Here is a 19,193-nt window from a genome sequence, read left to right on the forward strand (position 1 = left end):
GAGGTACGAAGGTAAACTAGCCAAGAATATAAAGGAGGATAGTAAAAGCTTCTTTAGGTATGTGAATAGCAAAAAAATAGTTAAGACCAAAATTGGGCCATTGAAGACAGAACAGGTGAATTTATTATGCGGAACAGGGAAATGGCAGATGTGTTGAATAGGTACTTTGGATCTGTCTTCAATAGGGAAGACACAAACGATCTCCCAGATGTAATAGTGGCCAAAGGAACTAGGGTAATGGATGAACTGAAGGAAATTTATATTAGGCAAGAAACGATGTTGGATAGACTGTTGAATCTGAAGCTGATAAGTCCCCGGGACCTGATGGTCTGCATCCCAGGGTACTTAAGGAGGTGACTCTAGAAATCGTGGACGCATTGGTAATCATTTTCCAATGTTCTATAGATTCAGGAACAGTTCCTGCGGATTGAAGGGTGGCTAATGTTGTCCCACTTTTCAAGAAAGGAGGGAGAGAGAAAACAGGGAATTATAGACTGGTTAGCCTGACTTCAGTGGTGGGAAAGATGCTGGAGTCAATTATAAAAGAGGAAATTACGACACATTTGGATAGCAGTAGAAGGATCAGTCCGAGTCAGCATGGATTTATGAAGGGGAAATCATGCTTGACTAATCTTCTGGAATTTTTTGAGGATGTAACTATGAAAATGGACAAGGGAGAGCCAATGGATGTAGTGTACCTGGACTTTCAGAAAGACTTTGATAAAGTCCCACAGGAGATTAGTGGGTAAAATTATGGCACATGGTATTGGGGGCAGAGTACTGACATGGATTGAAAATTGGCTGGCTGACAGGAAACAAAGAGTAGCAATTAACGGGTCCCTTTCGGAATGGCAGGCCGTGACCAGTGGGGTACTGCAAGGTTCGGTGCTGGGACCACAGCTGTTTACAATATACATTAATGATTTATATGAAGGGATTAAAAGTAACATTAGCAAATTTGCCGATGACACAAAGCTGGGTGGCAGTGTGAAATGTCAGGAGGATGTCATGAGAATGCAGGGTGACTTGGACAGGCTAGGTGAGTGGGCGAATGTATGGCAGATGCAGTTTAATGTGGATAAATGTGAGGTTATCCACTTTGGTGGCAAGAACAGGAAGGCAGATTACTATCTAAATGGAGTCAAGTTAGGAAAAGGGGAAGTACAACGAGATCTAGGTGTTCTTGTACATCAGTCAATGAAAGCAAGCATGCAGGTACAGCAGGCAGTGAAGAAAGCTAATGACATGCTGGCCTTTATAACAAGAGGAATTGAGTATAGGAGTAAAGAGGTCCTTCCGCAGCTGTACAGGGCTCTGGTGAGACCCCACCTGGAGTATTGTGTGCAGTTTTGGTCTGCAAATTTGAGGAAGGACATTCTTGCTATTGAGGGAGTGCAGCATAGGTTCACAAGGTTAATTCTCAGAATGGTGGGACTGTCATATGTTGAAAGATTGGAGCGACTGGGCTTGTATACACTGGAATTTAGAAGGATGAGAGGGGATCTGATTGAAACATATAAGATTATTAAGGGATTGGACACACTGGAGGCAGGAAGCATGTTCCCGCTGATGGGTGAGTCCAGAACTAGAGGCCACAGTTTAAGAATAAGGGGCAGTCCATTTAGAACAGACATGCCGAAAAACTTTTTCACCCAGAGAGTGGTGGATATTTGGAATGCTCTGCCCCAGAAGGCAGTGGAGGCCAAGTCTCTGGATGCATTCAAGAGAGAGATAGATAGAGCTCTTATAGATAGTGGGGTCAAGGGATATGGGGAGAGGGCAGGAACCGGGTACTGATTGTGTATGATCAGCCATGATCACAGTGAATGGCGGTGCTGGCTAGAAGGGTCGAATGGCCTACTCCTGCACCTACTGTCTATTGTCTAAAACTTGAACTCCCAACTCTGATTTCCGGAGCTGTAATAGTACTACTCTGTGGCCATCAATGCTTCAGGCCAATATCCTTTATCAGGACTGATGGTAAAGGGTCCTGATGAAGGGTCTCAGCCTGAAATATCAACTGTTCAATCATTTCCATTGATACTGTCTGACCTGCTGAGTTCCTCCAGGAGTGTGTGTTACTGTGTGGATTTTCAACATCTGCAGAATCTCGTGTTTATTCTGATGGTCTCAGCTGAAATGTTGACTGCTTATTCATTTTCATACATGCTGCCTGACCTGATATTTCCTCCAGCATTTTGTGTGTTGCTGTGCATTTCCAGCATTTGCAGAACCTTTTGTGTTTAGCAGCAGATCACACTGATTCCACACCTGTATCTAATAAAGTGGCCACTGAGTGTAGGTTGTAGAGGGAAAAACTAGGCGGCAAGTTTTTCAGGTCAAGTCAGGTACAGTAACAGCTTTTTAAAGGCATTCGGTCAGCTGACAGATGAAAGGCAAAACGCAAGCAAATGGTTAGCATGACGAGTAGGGCCGAGGGGTCCGGTTTTGTGTAGAGTTGCTCTGCATCTCTGGAGATAGTGTTAACAGACCCCGAGGACGATCTTTCAGCAGAACTGTTGATTAGTTGCATTAACGTTGGTGCCTGAGTTGTGTAGGATGCCGGGGCTGTTTCACAGCTGATACTGACTGTTGTTCTTGCCGCAGTGAATGGCGCTAGTGTGTCTGCAGTGTGAGAGGCTGCATTCACACAGCCGCTTCCTGTGGGCGAAGAATGCGCAGCTGGTAGCGAATGAATGCTTGTGGGAGGCGCAGGCTGGGGTTGGGGCTGTGCGGGGCCAGGCGGTGCTGACACCGCAGCTGGACCGAGATTCGGACCCACTCGGTGTCTCTCGGGGCCGTGTCCGGAGACGGGAAAGGCCGTGGCCATGTCTCGCACAGTCTGGGGCGAGGAGTAAGCGGCAGGAATGGACGAAACCATCCGGATCATGGAGGACCTCAACCTGCTCTACATCCGCCAGATGGCCGAGAGTCTGCAGGTAACGGGGCGGCAGAGCAAAGTGGGGCGTCGAGTTTGGGCGTACGGGAACCGCTCATCACAGTCTCAACCCAACTCCACAGAAATCTGAACTCACGCTCCAGCCACATGTTCAGGGGCGTCGCCGAGGGAGCGTCGGGGGAGGCGGGGAGCAGCGCCGAGGGAGCGTCGGGGGAGGCTCAGCGTCGGGGGAGGCGGGGAGCAGCGCCGAAAGAGTCGGGGGGCGGGGAGCAGCGCCGAGGGAGCGTCGGGGGAGGGAGCAGCGCCGAGGGAGCGTCGGGGGAGGGAGCAGCGCCGAGGGAGCGTCGGGGGAGGCGGGGAGCAGCGCCGAGGGAGCGTCGGGGGAGGCGGGGAGCAGCGCCGAGGGAGCGTCCTTCTTGACTGAAGTCTCTCCGTTTGCACTATATTACAATTACAACTGATGCAAAACTTGGTGTTCCTGAGAATCTGAAGAGCTTCGGGGACGTGGACAAACTAAGTAAATGGGCCAAGGTGTGCAGATGGAATCGATTGAATTAGGTAATCCACAATTGGGGCCCAATGTAGGCAAAAAGGGTCTAGTGTAGATTAGATTTAGATTTACTAGAACGTTACTTGGGTTTCAGCACCTAAGTTACAGAGAAAGGTTGAACAAGTTAGGTCTTTATTCTTTGGAGTGTAGAAGGTTGAGGGGGAACTTGATAGAGGTATTTAAAATTAGGGGGATAGATAGAGTTGACGTGGATAGGCTTTTTCCATTGAGAGTAGAGGAGATTCAAACAAGGGACATGAGTTGAGAGTTAGGGGGCAAAAGTTTAAGGGTAGCATGTGGGGGAATTTCTTTACTCAGAGAGTGGTAGCTGTGTGGAACGAGCTTCCAGTAGAAGTGGTAGAGGCAGGTTTGGTATTGACATTTAAAGTAAAATTGGATAGGTATATGGACAGGAAAAGAATAGAGGGTTATGGGCTGAGTACGGGCCAGTGGGACTAGGTGAGAGTAAGCATTCGGCACGGACTCGATGGGCCGAGAAGGCCTGTTTCCGTGCTGTGATTGTTATATAGTTGTAAAGTGTAGACACATGAGCATGCAGATACAGGGACCTGGAGGAACAGACAATCTTTTTGAGGAACTCAACGTGTCACATTTTGGTTTGAGTGAATAGTATAGTCAAGTCACTTTTAACCATATAACAATTGCAGCATGGAAACAGGCCATCTCGGCCCTTCTAGTCTGTGCCGAGCGCTTACTCTCACCTAGTCCCACTGACCTGCACTCAGCCCATAACTCTCCATTCCTTTCCTGTCCATATACCTATCCAATTTTTTTTAAATGACAAAATTGAACCTGCTTCTATCACTTCTACTGGAAGCTCGTTCCACACAGCTACCACTCTCTGAGTAAAGAAGTTCCCCCTCATGTTACCCCTAAACTTTCGCCCCTTAACTCTCAACTCATGTCCTCTTGTTTGAATCTCCCCCACTCTCAATGGAAAAAGCCTATCCACGTCAACTCTATCTATCCCCCTCATAATTTTAAATACCTCAATCAAGTCCCCCCTCAACCTTCAACACTCCAAAGGATAAAGACCTAACTTATTCAACCTTTCTCTGTAACATAGGTGCTGAAACCCAGGTAACATTCTAGTAAATCTCCTCTGTACTCTCTCTAATTTGTTGACATCTTTCCTATAATTCGGTGACTAGAACTGTACACAATACTCCAAATTTGGCCTCACCAATGCCTTGTACAATTTTAACATTACATCCCAACTCCTATTCTCAATGCTCTGATTTATAAAGGCCAGCATACCAAAAGCTTTCTTCACCACCCTATCCACATGAGATTCCACCTTCAGGGAACTATGCACCATTATTCCTAGATCACTCTGTTCTGCTGCATTTCTCAATGCCCTACCATTTACCATGTATATAGAACATAGAATAGTACAGCACATTACAGGCCCTTCGGCCCACAATGTTGTGCCGACCCTCAAACCCTGCCTCCCATATAACCCCCCCACCTTAAATTCCTCCATATACCTGTCTAGTAATTTCTTAAACTTCACTAGTGTATCTGCCTCCGCCACTGACTCAGGCAGTGCATTCCATGCACCAACCACTCTCTGAGTAAAAAACCTTCCTCTAATATCCCCCTTGAACTTCCCTCCCCTTACCTTAAAGCCATGTCCTCTTGTACTGAGCTGTGGTGCCCTGGGGAAGAGGCGCTGGCTGTCCACTCTGTCTATTCCTCTTAATATCTTGTACACCTCTATCATGTCTCCTCTCATCTCCATTCTCTCCAAAGAGTAAAGCCCTAGCTCCTTTAATCTCTGATCATAATCCATACTCTCTAAACCAGGCAGCATCCTGGTAAATCTCCTCTGTACCCCTTCCAATGCTTCCACATCCTTCCTATAGTGAGGCGACCAGAACTGGACACAGCACTCAAAGTGTGGCCTAACTAGAGTTTTATAGAGTTGCATCATTACATCGTGTCTCTTAAACTCTATCCCTCAATTTATGAAAGTTAACACTCCATAAGCTTTCTTAACTACCCTATCTACCTGTGAGGCAACTTTCAGGGATCTGTGGACATGTACCCCCAGATCCCTCTGCTCCTCCACACTACCAAGTATCCTGCCATTTACTTTGTACTCTGCCTTGGAGTTTGTCCTTCCAAAGTGTACCACCTCACACTTCTCCGGGTTGAACTCCATCTGCCACTTCTCAGCCCACTTCTGCATCCTATTGTCCTATTTGGATTAGTATGTCCTGTTGTCCTGTATGTCCTATTTGGATTAATCCTACCAAAATGTAGCACCTCACACTTATCAGCATTAAACTCCATCTGCCATCTTTCAGCCCACTCTGCTAACTGGCCTAAATCTCTCTGCAAGCTTTGAAAATCTACTTCATTATCCACAACGCCAATTTAGTATGATCTGCATACTTACTAATCAAATTTACCACCCCATCATCCAGATCATTAATGTATATGACAAACAACATTGGACCCAGTACAGATCCCTGAGGCAACCACTAGTCACCGGCCTCCAACCTGACAAACAGTTATCCACCACTACTCCCTGGCATCTCCCATCCAGCCACTGTTGAATCCATTTTACTACTTCAATATTAATACCTAACGATTGAACCTTCCTAACTAACCATCTGTGTGGAACCTTGTCAAAGGCCTTACTGAAGTCCATATAGACAACATCCACTGCTTTACCCTCGTCAACATTCCTAGTAACCTCTTCAAAAAATTCAATAAGATTTGTCAGTCATGACCTCCCATGCACAAATCCATGTTGACTTCTCCTAATCAGACCCTGTCTATCCAGATAATTATATAGACCATCTCTAAGAATACTTTCCATTAATTTACCCACCACTGACATCAAACTTACAGGCCTATAATTGCTAGGTTTACTCTCAGAACCCTTTTTAAACAATGGAACCACATGAGCAATACACCAATCCTCCGGTACCATCCCCGTTTCTAATGGCATTTGAAATATTTCTGTCAGAGCCCCTGCTATTTAGACGAGAAGCTAGACTGGACTGCCAACACAGATGCCTTGTGCAGGAAGGCACAGAGTCGACTGTACTTCTTTAGAAGGTTGGCGTCATTCAATGTTTGTAGTGAGATGCTGAAGATGTTCTATAGGTCAGTTGTGGAGAGCGCCCTCTTCTTTGTGGTGGCGTGTTGGGGAGGCAGCATTAAGAAGAGGGACGCCTTACGTCTTAATAAGCTGGTAAGGAAGGCGGGCTCTGTCGTGGGCAAAGTACTGGAGAGAATAACATCGGTAGCAGAGCGAAGGGCGCTGAGTAGGCTACGGTCAATTATGGAAAACCCTGAACATCCTCTACATAGCACCATCCAGAGACAGAGAAGCAGTTTCAGCGACAGGTTGCTATCGATGCAATGCTCCTCAGACAGGATGAAGAGATCAATACTCCCCAATGCCATTTGGCTTTACAATTCAACCGCCAGGAGTAAGATATGTTAAAGTGCCGGGGTTAGGACTCAATGTATTTAAGTAAACTACTTAAGAACTTTTTAAAAGCTATTATTAATGCTTTTTGAGAGAGTGATTTTAGATGCATATCATATGTTTACTGAGTTAAGTATTGTATGTAATTAGTTTTGCTACAATAAGTGTATGGGACATTGGAAAAAATGTTGAATTTCCCCATGGGGATGAATAAAGTATCTATCTATCTATCTATCTATCTATCATCTATCTATTTCTACACTAACTTCCCTCAAGGTGCTAGGGAATATCCTGTCTGGACCCGGAGACTTATCCACTTTTATATTCTTTAAAAGCTCTAGTACGTCCTCTTCTTTAATCATCACAGTTTCCATATCTACCCTTCTTGTTTCCCTTACCTTACATAATTCAATATCCTTCTCCTCAGTGAATACCGAAGAAAAGAAATTGTTCAAAATCTCCTCCATCTCTTTTGGCTCCACACATAGCTGTCCACTCTGATTCTCTAGGGGACCAATTTTATCCCTCACTATCCTTTTGCTATTAATGTAACTGTAGAAACCCTTCAGATTTATTGGATTTATTTTCACCTTACTTGCCAAAGCAACCTCATAGCTTTTAGCTTTTCTAATTTCTTTCTTGAGATTCTTATTACATTCTTTATATTCTTCGAGCACCTCATTTACTCCATGCTGCCTATATATTTATTGTAGATCTCTCTCTTTTTCCAAACGAAGTTTCCAGTATCCCTTGAAAACCATGGCTCTCTCAAACTTTTAACCTTTCCTTTCAACCTGACAGGAACATAAAGATTCTGTACTCTCAAAATTTTACCTTTAAATGACCTCCATTTCTCTATGACATCCTTCCCATAAAATAAATTCTCCCAATCCACTCCTCCTAAATCCTTTTGCACCTCCTCAAAGTTAGCCTTTCTCCAATCAAAAATCTCAACCTTGGGTCCAGTCCTATCCTCCATAATTATATTGAAACTAATGGTATTGTGATCACTGGACCCAAAGTGCTCCCCAACACATACCTCCGTCACCTGACCTATCTCATTCCCTAACAGGAGATCCAACACTGCCCCTTCTCTAGTTGGTACCTTTATGTGTTGCTGCAAAAAACTACCCTGCACACATTTTACAAGCTCCAAACTATCCAGTCCTTTTATAGTATGGGCTTCCCAGTCTATCTGTGGAAAATTAAAATCTCCCACAATCACAACCTTGTGCTTACTGCAAATATCTGCTGTTTCCTTACAAATTTGCTCCTCCAATTCTTACTCCCCATTAGGTGGTCTATAATACTCCCCTATAAAGGTTACTACAGTTTTCCTATTCCTCAATTCCACCCAAATAGCCTCCCTAGATGAGCCCTCTAATCTATCCTGCCAAAGCACCGCTGTAATATTTTCTTGGACAAGCAATGCAACACCTCCCCCTCTTGCCCCTCCAATTCTATCACACCTGAAGCAACGAAATCCAGGAATATTTAGTTGCCAATCACACCCCTCCTGCAACCATGTTCCACTAATAGCTACAACATCATATTTCCAGGTATCAATTCATGCTCTAAGCTCATCCACCTTTCTTACAATGCTCCTAGCATTAAAATAGATGCATTTAAGAAACTCTCCACATCTTCCTCTGTTTATCCCTAATGGTGCAAACAACTTTATTACCTTTTTCTTCCTTCTCCCCACATCTTCAGTCTGAGCACTCCCCCCTCTATCACCTGCTTATCCTCCCTCACACACTGTCTACTAGCTTTCTCTATTTGTAAACTAACCTCCTCTCCCCTAGTCTCTTCAAATTGATTCCCACCCCCCCAACCATTCTAGTTTAAAGTCTTCCCAGAAGCCTTAGCAAATCTGCTCGCCAGGATATTGGTCCCCTTAGGATTCAAGTGTAACCCGTCCTTTTTGTACAGGTCACACCTGCCCCAAAAGAGGTCCCAATGATCCACAAACTTGAATCCCTGCCCCCTGCTCCAATCCCTGAGCCACACATTTATCCTCCACCTCATTCCATTCTTACTCTCAGTGTCGTGTGGCAAAGGCAGTAATCCCGAGATTACTATCTTTGCGGTCCTTCTTCTTAACTGCCTTCCTAACTCCCTATATTCTCCTTTCAGGACCTCTTCCCCTTTCCTGCCTATGTCATTGGTACCTGTATGTACCACGACCCCTGGCTACTCACCCTCCCACTTCAGGATATCTTAGACACGATCAGAACATCCCGAATCCTGGCACCAGGGAGGCAAACTACCATCCGGGTCTGCTGATTGCGTCCACAGAATCGCCTATCTGACCCCCTAACGATCGAGTCCCCTATCACTACTGCCTTCCTCTTCCTTTCCCTATCCTTCTGAGCCACAGGGCTGGACTCTGTGCTGGAGGCACGGCCACTGCTGCTTCCCCCAGGAAGGCTGTCCGTCCCCCCCCCCCCCCCCAACAGTACTCAAGCAGGAGTACTTATTGTCAAGGGGTACAGCCACTGGGGTACTCTCTAGTACCTGTCTCTTCCCCTTCCCCCTCCTAACTGTGACCCAACTGTCTGCCTCCCGTGGTCCCGGTGTGACCACCTGCCTGTAACTCCTCTCTATCAACTCCTCACTCTCCCTGACCAGATGAAGATCATCGAGAATGCATATCGTGATGGTCTCTTTATTGTCGCCGTTGCTTTTAACCACGCGAACCTTAAGTCAGTGCTCCCCAAATTCCATCAGTATGTGGACTTTGCAACGAAGGGGGAGAATGCATTGGACCCAGTTTATACAAACATTCCCGACGCATACCGGGCAGAGCCCCACCCCCACTTCGGATACTCAAACCACATTTCTGTTATGCTAATCCCAGCATACAGACCACTCGTCAGGCGCTGCAGACCAGTTCAGAAGCAGGTGAAAACCTGGCCAGCAGGAGCCATCTCTGCTCTTCAAGACTGCTTTGAGAACACTGACTGGCATATGTTCAGGGAGGCTGCAACCGATGGCGACTCTACCAACTTAGAGGAGTACACAGCATCAGTGACCAGCTACATCAACAAGTGCATTGATGATGTTACTCTGTCCAAAACCATCACTATACGTGCCAACCAGAAGTCATGGATAACCACAGAGGTGCATGCGCTGCTGAGGTCCCACGACTCCGCCTTCAGAGCAGGAGACAAGGCAGCTTTAACAACAGCGAGGGCCAAACTGTCCCGAGCCATCAGAGGGGCAAAGCGTGCACATGCCCAGCTAATCCACAGTTACTTCCAGGACAGCGGCGACACGCGGTGCATGTGGAAGGGCATCCAGGACATCACCAATTACAAGACAACATCACCTGACTGTGCAGGTGATGCCTCCCTCCCAAATGCGCTGAATAACTTCTACGCCTGGTTTGAGATGGAAAATGACATGGCGGCGAGGAAGTCCACCCCTCCTGCGAATGACCAGGTGCTGTGTCTCTCCATGGCCGACGTGAGAAGAACCCTGTGCAGGGTCAACCCACGGAAGGCTGCTGGACCAGACAACATCCCTGGTAGAGTGCTCAGAGGATGTGCAGACCAGCTAGCAGATGTTCTCACTGACATCTTCAACATCTCCCTGAGCAGTGCCACCATTCCAACGTGCTTCAAGGACGCCACCATCGTCTCCGTGCCGAAGAAGTCTTCAGTGTCCTGCCTAAATGACTACGGTCCCGTTGCACTTACATCCATCATCATGAAGTGTTTCGAGAGGCTCGTCATGAGGCATATCAAGACCCTGCTGCCCCCCCCTCACTGGACCCCCTGCAGTTTGTGTACCATCCCAACTGCTCAACAGATGACGCCATTGCCACCACTCTCCACCTGGCTGTAACCCACCTGGACAAAAAAGACACATACGTTTGGATGCTGTTCATAGAAGTTCAGCATTCAACAGAATCATCCCTCAGAAACTGATTGGAAAGCTGAGCCTACTGGGCCTGAACACCTCCCTCTGCAACTGGATACTAGAATTCCTAACTGGGAGACCTCAGGCAGTTCGGATTGGAGGCAGCATCTCAAACATCATCACACTGAGCACGGGGGCTCCCCAGGGTTGTGTGCTCAGTTCACTGCTGTTCACTCTGCTGACCCACGACTGTGCTGCAACACACAGCTCGAACCATATCATCAAGTTTGCCGATGACACCACCGTGGTGGGTCTCATCAGCAAGAACGACAAGTCAGCTTACAGAGAGGAGTTGCAGCTGCTAACAGACCGGTGCAGAGCCAACAACCTGTCTCTTAATGTGAACAAAACAAAAGAGATGGTTGTTGACTTCAGGAGGGCACGGAGCGACCACTCCCCGCTGAACATCAACGGCTCCTCAGTAGAGGGCGTAAAGAGCACCAAATTTCTTAATGTTCACCTGACGGAGAATCTCACCTGGTCCCTTAACATCAGCTCCATAGCAAAGAAAGCCCAGCAGCATCTCTACTTTTTGTGAAGGCTGAGGAAAGTCCATCTTCCACTCCCTATCCTCATCACATTCTACAGGGGTTGTATTGAGAGCGTCCTGAGCAACTGCATAACTGCCTGGTTCGGAAATTGCACCATCTCGGATCACAAGACCCTGCAGCGGATAGTGAGGTCAGCTGAGAAGATCATCAGGGTCTCTCTTCCCGCCACCACGGACATTTACACTACGCGCTGCATCCACAAAGGAAACAGCAATATGAAGGACCCCATGCACCCCTCATACAATCTCTTCTCCCTCCTGCCGTCTGGGAAAAGGCTCCGAAGCATTCGGGCTCTTACGACCAGACTATGTAACAGTTTCTTCCCCCAAGCTATCAGACTCCTCAATACCCGAAGCCTGGACTGACACCTTGCCCTACTGTCTTGTTTATTATTTATTGTAATGCTGGTACTGTTTTTGTGCACTTTATGTAGTCCATTGTAGGTCTGTAGTCTAGTATAGCTTTCTCTGTTTTTTTTTATTACGTAGTTCAGTCTAGTTTTTTGTACTGTGTCATGTAAACCATGGTCCTGAAAAACATTGTCTCATTTTTACTATGCACTGTACCAGCAGTTATGGTTGAAATGACAATAAAAGTTGACTTGACTTGACCTGACTTGAGTTGAGCTGCAGCTCTAGTTCCCTAACACAGTCCCTTAGGAGCTACAGCTCGGCGCACCTGGCGCAGATGTGGACATCCGGGAGGCTAGGAGACTTCAGGACCTCCCACATCTGACACCGAGAACAACAAGCTGCCCTTACACTCATACTTCCCCTTTCCTCAAATAACAGGGAAAACTGAAATCTAAATCTACCTTGCCTCGCCTGTTTCCGGCTAAGCCCATTGAGCCAAATTCCTTAAGCCTGCACTCTGTTCCCGGCTCATTCCGCTGCTCGCAAATGACGCTGCCTGCTGTATAAGGATGTGTCCTTTTTAAATCTTCCCTGCTTCACTGCCCGACGTCACACGCCCGCGCAGTCCCTCTTCTCTTAACTCCGATGAGAATAAGAGAAAATCAAAATGGCTTCTGCTGCACTCCCGTTCTGATTCTCCGACTTCCTTCTTCAAATTTTATTGTCATTTCAGCCATAACTCCTGGTACAGTACATAGTAAAAATGAGATAATGTTTTTTCAGGACCATGATGTTAAATGACACAGTACAAAAACTAGACTGCACTACGTAAAAAACTACACTAGACTACAGACCTACCCAGGACTGCATGAAGTGCACAAAACAGTGCAGGCATTACAATAAATAATAAACAAGACAATAGGGCAGTAAGGTGTCAGTCCAGGCTCTGGGTATTGGGGAGACTGATAGCTTGGGGGAAGAAACTGTTACATAGTCTGATCGTGAGAGCCCGTTTGTTTTGGTGCCTTTTCCCAGATGGCAGGAGGGAGAAGAGTTTGTATGAGGGGTGCGTGGGGTCGTTCATAATGCTCTTTGCTTTGCAGATGCAGCGTGTAGTGTAAATGTCCGTAATGGCAGGACGAGAGACCCCGATGACCTTCTCAGCTGACCTCACTATCCGCTGCAGGGTCTTGTGATCCGAGATGGTGCAATTACCGAACCAGGCACTGATGCAGCTGCTCAGGATGATCTCAATACAACCCCTGTAGAAGTTGATGAGGATGGGGGGTGGGAGATGGACTTTCCTCAGACTGCAGAAAGTAGAGACGCTGCTGGGCTTTCTTTGCTGTGGAGCTGGTGTTGAGGGACCAGGTGAGATTCTCTGCCAGGTGGACACCAAGAAATCTGGCGCTCTTAACGATCTCTACCAAGGAACCGTTGATGTTCAGCGGGTAGTGGCCGCTCCGTGCCCTCCTGAAGTCAACAACCATCTTTTTTCTTTTGTTCACATTCAGAGACAGGTTGTTGGCTCTGCACCAGTCCATTAGCTGCTGCACCTCCTCTCTCTAAGCTGACTCGTCATTCTTGCTGATGAGACCCACCACGGTGGTGTCATTGGCGAACTTGATGATGTGGTTCGAGCTGTGTGTTGCAGCACAGTCGTGGGTCAGCAGAGTGAACAGCAGTGGACTGAACACACAGTCCTGGGAGGCCTCCGTGCTCAGTGTGATGGTGTTGGAGATGCTGCTCCCGATCCGGACTGACTGAGGTCTCCCAGTCAGGAAGTCCAGGATCCAATTGCAGAGGGAGGTGTTCAGGCCCAGTAGGCTCAGCTTTCCAATCAGTTTCTGAGGGATGATTGTGTTGATTGTTGAACTGAAGTCTATGAACAGCATTCAAACGTGTGTGTCCTTTTTGTCCAGGTGGGGTAGGGCCAGTTGGAGGGTGATGGCAATGGTGTTGTCTGTTGAGCGGTTGGGATGGTATGCAAACTGCAGGGGGTCCAGTGAGGGGGTCAGCAGGGTCTTGATATGCCTCATGACTAGCCTCTGGAAACACTTCATGATGATGGATGTGATTGCAATGGGATGGTAGTCATTTAGGCAGGATACTGAAGACTTCTTCAGCACAGGGACGATGGTGGCAGTCTTGAAGCACGTTGGAACAGGGAGGTGGTGGTGGTGAGCAAGTTGGGCTGGAAGAATGCACATCACTGTAGATTCCATGACTGCAATTTGGTTAAAATATAATGTTTTAAAGATATTTAAATGATTTTTAATGATAAAATGAGGAAAATGCAGACTGGCTGAATGACGAAAAAGCTGATGTAGTGGTGGATTGTGAGGAAAGTTGTTAAATAATTCAACAGGTTCTGGATCAGAATGAAATATGGGCAGGCAATGTCTGGCTGTATCTGATGTGAGGAAGACCCTAGCCAGTGTAAAACTGTAGGGTTTGATAACAAGCCTGGTCGTGTGCTGAGGGACTATGCAGCCTAGTTAACAGAGATTCCAATGAACATCTGTAACATCTCTCCTGAAACAGCCCATTGTCCCTCAGACTTTTGTAAAGAACCCATGGATTCTTATAGATTACAGAGGAGGATATGTGTGCTACCCTGAGGCAATTCGGGGTGGATAAATCCCCAGGGCCTGACAAGCTGTTCCCTTGGACCCTACGAAGGTAAGTGTAAAAATTGCTGAGGCCCTAGCCAGGATATATAAATCATCCTTAGATACAGGAGAGGTACCAGAGGATTGGAGAATAGCCAATGTTCTGTTATTTAAGAAAGGCTCTAAACTTAAATCAGTTTGATATCAGTTGTGGGAAAGTTATTGGAAGGTATTCTAAGGAACTGGATATACAAGTATTTGGATAGACATGGATTGATTAGGGATAGTCAGCATGGCTTTATGCATGTTAAGTCATGTCTAACCAATCTTGGAGTTTTTCGAGGAAGTTACCAGGAACGTGGATGAAGGCAAGGCAGTGGATGTTGTCTCCATGAACTTTAGCAAGACATTTGACATGGGAAGTTGGTCAAGAAGGTTCATTCACTTAGTATTCAAGATGAGGTAGTAAATTGGATTGGACATTGGTTTTGTGGGAGAAGCCAGAGAGTGGTAAAAGATGTTTGCCTCTCTGACTGGAGGTCTGTGACTAGTGCTGTGCTGCAGGGATTGGTGCTGGGTCCATTATTGTTTGTCATCTATAGTAACAATGTGGATGATAATGTGGTTAACAGGATCAGCAAATTTGCAGATGACACCAAGATTGGGGGTGCAGTGGGCAGTGAGGCTATCATGGCTGGCAGAGGGATCTGGATCAGCTGGAAAAATAGAAGATGCAATTTAACACAGACAATTGCAAGGTTTTGAACATTGGTGGGACCAGCCAGGGTAGGTAGGTCTCACATAGTGAACGGTAGGGCACTGAATAGTGTGGTAGAACAAAGGGAACTGGGAATACAGGTCCCTAATTCATTGAAAGTGGCATCACAGGTAGATGGGTTCATAAAGAAAGCTCTTGGTATTTTGGCTTTCATAAATCAACATATTGAGTACAGGAGATGGGATGTTATGTTGAAGTTGTATAAGATGTTGGTGAGGCCTAATTTGGAGTATTGTGTTAAGTTTTGGTCACCTACCTACAGGAAAGATGTAAACAAGGTTGAAAAAGTACAGAGAAAATATATAAGGATATTGTTGAGTCTGGAGGACTTGAGTTGTAAGGAAAGATTGAATAGGTTTTGACTGCATTCCCTAGAACATAGAAGATTGAGAAGAGATTTGAGAGAGGTATACAAAATTCTGAGGGGTACAGATAGGATAAATGCAGGCTTTTTCCACTGACGTTGGGTGGGACTACAACCAGAGATCATGGGATAAGGGTGAAAACTGAAATGTCTGAGGGGAACATGAGGGGAAACTTCTTCAGTGAGAAGCTGGTGAGAGTGTGGACAAGCTGCCAGAACAAGTGCATGCAAGCTCGATTTTATTGTTTAAGAGAAGTTTGGATAGGTACATGGATGTTAGGGATATGGAGGGTTATGTTCCCAGTGCAGGTTGTTGGGAGTAGACAGCTTAAATGATTTGGCACAGACTAAATGGGCTGAAGGGCCTGTTTCTGAGCTGTGTTTTTCTATGACTTACTATGTTTATTTGTGTTATGTTTGACTATTGTACTGCATTTTGCAGCTTGGTCCTGGAGGAATCTTTTTGTTTGGGTTTATTCATGGTTGAATGATAAATAAACTTGAACTTGATCTCTTTAGTTGAGAAAGCATAGCATCTTCACTTTCTGAGGAGACTGAGGTGAATGAAGCTCCCAACCTCCATTCCAATCAATACTTGGAGGAGCATCATTGAAAATTTCATGACCAGCTGCATCACCATCTGATACAAGATCTGCAAGACCCTACAAAGGATTGTGAGGACTCATAGAAAACATAGAAAACCTACAGCACAATACACGCCCTTTGGCCCACAAAGTTGTGCCGAACATGTCCCTATGTTAGAAATTACTAGGCTTACCCATAGCCCTTTATTTTTCTAAGCTCCATGTACCAAACCAAAAGTCTCTTAAAAGACCCTCTCGTATCCGCCTCCACCACCATTGGCAGCCCCCCATTCTATGCACTTACCACTCTGAGTAAAAAAAACTTACCCCTGACATCTCCTCTGTACCTACTCCCCAGCACCTTAAACCTGTGTCCTCTTGGGGCAAACATTTCAGCCCTGGGGAAAAAGCCTCTGACTATCCACACGATCAGTGCCTCTCATCATCTTATACACCTCTATCAGGTCACCTCTCATCCTCCGTCGTTCCAAGGAGAAAAGGTCAAGCTCACTCAACCTATTCACAAAAGGCATGCTCCTGAATCCAGGCAACATCCTTGTAAATCTCCTGAAAGGATTATCAGGATCTCTCTTCTACCCATCAGAGATATTAGCAGGAGCATTGCATATGCAGGGCCCTTAGCATTGTCAATGATCCCTTCCGTCTGTCCATCAATTTCTGTGACCTTGTACCATCAGGCAGGAGGTATCGCAGCATTAGGACAAGGACTGTTTGGATAGGAAGCAGGTTGTTACTTCAGGCTGTAAGATGACTGAACTCCCTGCCATCATCCAGGTCCCACTGCATATGGAACGTTATACTGTCTTATTGACTGTATTCACCGGAGGATCGGTATTGGAGAGGGTCAGTAACTTTAAATTCATGGGTGTTATTATCTCAGAAGATTTGTCTGGGCCCAGTCATATAAATTTAATTGCAGAGAAAGCACGACAGGAGTCTTGGGAGTCTGCAGAGATTTAGCACATCATCATCAAACACCTTAGCGATCTATAGTTGTGCGGTGGAAAGTGTGCTGATTGGCTGCATCATGGCCTGGTATGGGAACACCAGTGCTTTTGAGTGGAAAATCCTAAAAAAAAAATAAATTTGGCCCAGAGCATCATGTGTAAAAACTCTCCCAGTCATTGAGCATGTCTACATGAAACATTGCTGTAGAAAAGCAGCCTTCATCATTAAAGATCCTCACCACCCAGGCCATGGTCTTTTCTGGTGGCTGATATCAGGTAGAAGGTACAGGTGCCTCAGGCTCACACCACCAGGTTCAAGAACAGTTACTACCCCTCAGCCTTAGGCTCTTGAACAACAAGTAGTAGGGAAGATGCTAGAGTCCATTATTAAAGATGAAATAGTGGCATACTAGATAGCAGTGATAGGATTGAGCCGAGCCAGCATGGATTTACCAAGGGCAAATCATGCTTGACTAATCTATTGGAGTTTTTCGAGGATGTAACCAGGAAGTTAGACAAGGGAGATCCAGTGGATGTAGTGTACCTCGATTTTTCAGAAGGCATTTGATAAGGTCCCACATAGGAGATTGGTGGGTAAAATCAGAGCTCTTGGCATTGGGGGGAAGATATTGACATGGATAGAAAACTGGTTGGCAGATAGAAAGCAAAGGGTAACGGTGAATGGGTGTTTCTCGGAATGGCAGGTGGTGACTAGTGGGGTGCCACAGGGCTCGGTATTGGGACCACAGCTGTTTTCGATTTGCATCAATGATTTAGATTAGTTTGCTGATGATACCTAAGCTGGGTGGCAGTGTGACATGTGATGAGGATGTTAGGAGAATTCAAGGTGACTTGGATAGGCTGAGTGAGTGGGCAGATACTTGGCAGATGACGTTTAATGTGAATAAGTGTGAGGTTATCCACTTTGGGAGTAAGAACAGGAAGGCAGATTATTAAATGAGCGGTGTAGAGAGGTAAGGGAGAAATACAAAGAGATCTAGGAGTCCTTGTTCATCAGTCACTGAAGGTGAATGAGTAAGTGCAGCAGGCAGTGAAGAAGGCTAATGGAATGTTGGCCTTTATTACAAAGGGAATTGAGTACAAGAGCAAGGAAATCCTTTTGCATTTGTACAGGGCCCTGGTGAGACCACACCTGGAGTATTGTGTACAGTTTTGGTCTCCAGGGTTAAGGAAGGACATCCTGGCTATAGAGGAAGTGCAGCATAGATTCACAAGGTTAATTCCTGGGATGTCCGGACTGTCTTACGCAGAGAGGTTAGAGAGACTGGGCTTGTACACGCTGGAATTAAGGAGATTGAGAGGGGATCTGATTGCAACTTATAAGATTATTAAGGGATTGGACAAGATAGAGGCAGGAAATATGTTCCAGATGCTGGGAGAGTCCAGTACCAGAGGGCATGGTTTGAGAATAAAGGGTAGGTCATTTAGGACAGAGTTAAGGAAAAACTACTTCTCCCAGAGAGTTGTAGGGGTGTGGAATGCACTGCCTCGGAAGGCAGTGGAGGCCAATTCTCTGGATGCTTTCAAGAAGGAGCTAGATAGGTATCTTATGGATAGGGGAATCAAGGGATATGGGGACAAGGCAGGAACTGGGTATTGATAGTAGATGATCAGCCATGATCTCAGAATGGCGGTGCAGGCTCGAAGGGCTGAATGGTCTACTTCTGCACCTATCGTCTATTGTCTAACAAGGGATGAATACACTCAATCGATTTCTGGTGTTCCCATAGTGGATAGTCTCACTTTAAGGACTCTTTATCTTGTTATTTATTGCTCTTTCATTTCATGTTATTTCTTAGTCCATTTTTATTGCTATTTATTTATATTTGCATTTTTACAGTTTGTTGTTCATTGATCCTGTTTACTGTTACTGTTCTATAAATTTGATAAGTCTGTCCACAGTAAAAAGAATCTTGGGGTTGTATGTGGTGACATGTATATACTCTGATAATAAATTTTACTTTGAACTTTGTATGTTTGCTTTCTTATATGCTGTGTATGACAGTATACTGTTTCCTTTTTAACTTGTGATTAAATGCACCTTACTATTTGTAGTAATATTACTTTGTGTTGAGCGTGAGTTATACAATATGTGCTGTTACATACCAGGAGGAACGTTGTTT

At 45.8% G+C, this 19,193-nt stretch overlaps 1 protein-coding gene across 7 annotated transcripts in view; it reads left to right on the forward strand.

The window, feature by feature from the left end:
• Positions 1-2,630: 2,630 nt before the first annotated feature.
• The window catches only part of rtkna (rhotekin a), a 184,570-nt gene continuing 168,007 nt past the window's right edge, over positions 2,631-19,193 (forward strand). For 2 of the 7 annotated variants that reach the window (XM_073041968.1, XM_073041970.1), the window contains exon 1: positions 2,633-2,939. In XM_073041968.1, the coding sequence (XP_072898069.1) occupies positions 2,868-2,939 (72 nt within the window). In that variant the 5' untranslated portion in view covers positions 2,633-2,867. Of the gene's footprint in view, positions 2,940-19,193 lie in introns of all 7 variants that reach the window. The other 5 variants (XM_073041965.1, XM_073041966.1, XM_073041963.1 and 2 more) reach the window with 5 other exon arrangements.

Source organism: Hemitrygon akajei, chromosome 4 (genome assembly GCF_048418815.1).
Source record: "Hemitrygon akajei chromosome 4, sHemAka1.3, whole genome shotgun sequence".
Classification (NCBI taxonomy): Eukaryota; Metazoa; Chordata; class Chondrichthyes; order Myliobatiformes; family Dasyatidae; genus Hemitrygon; species Hemitrygon akajei.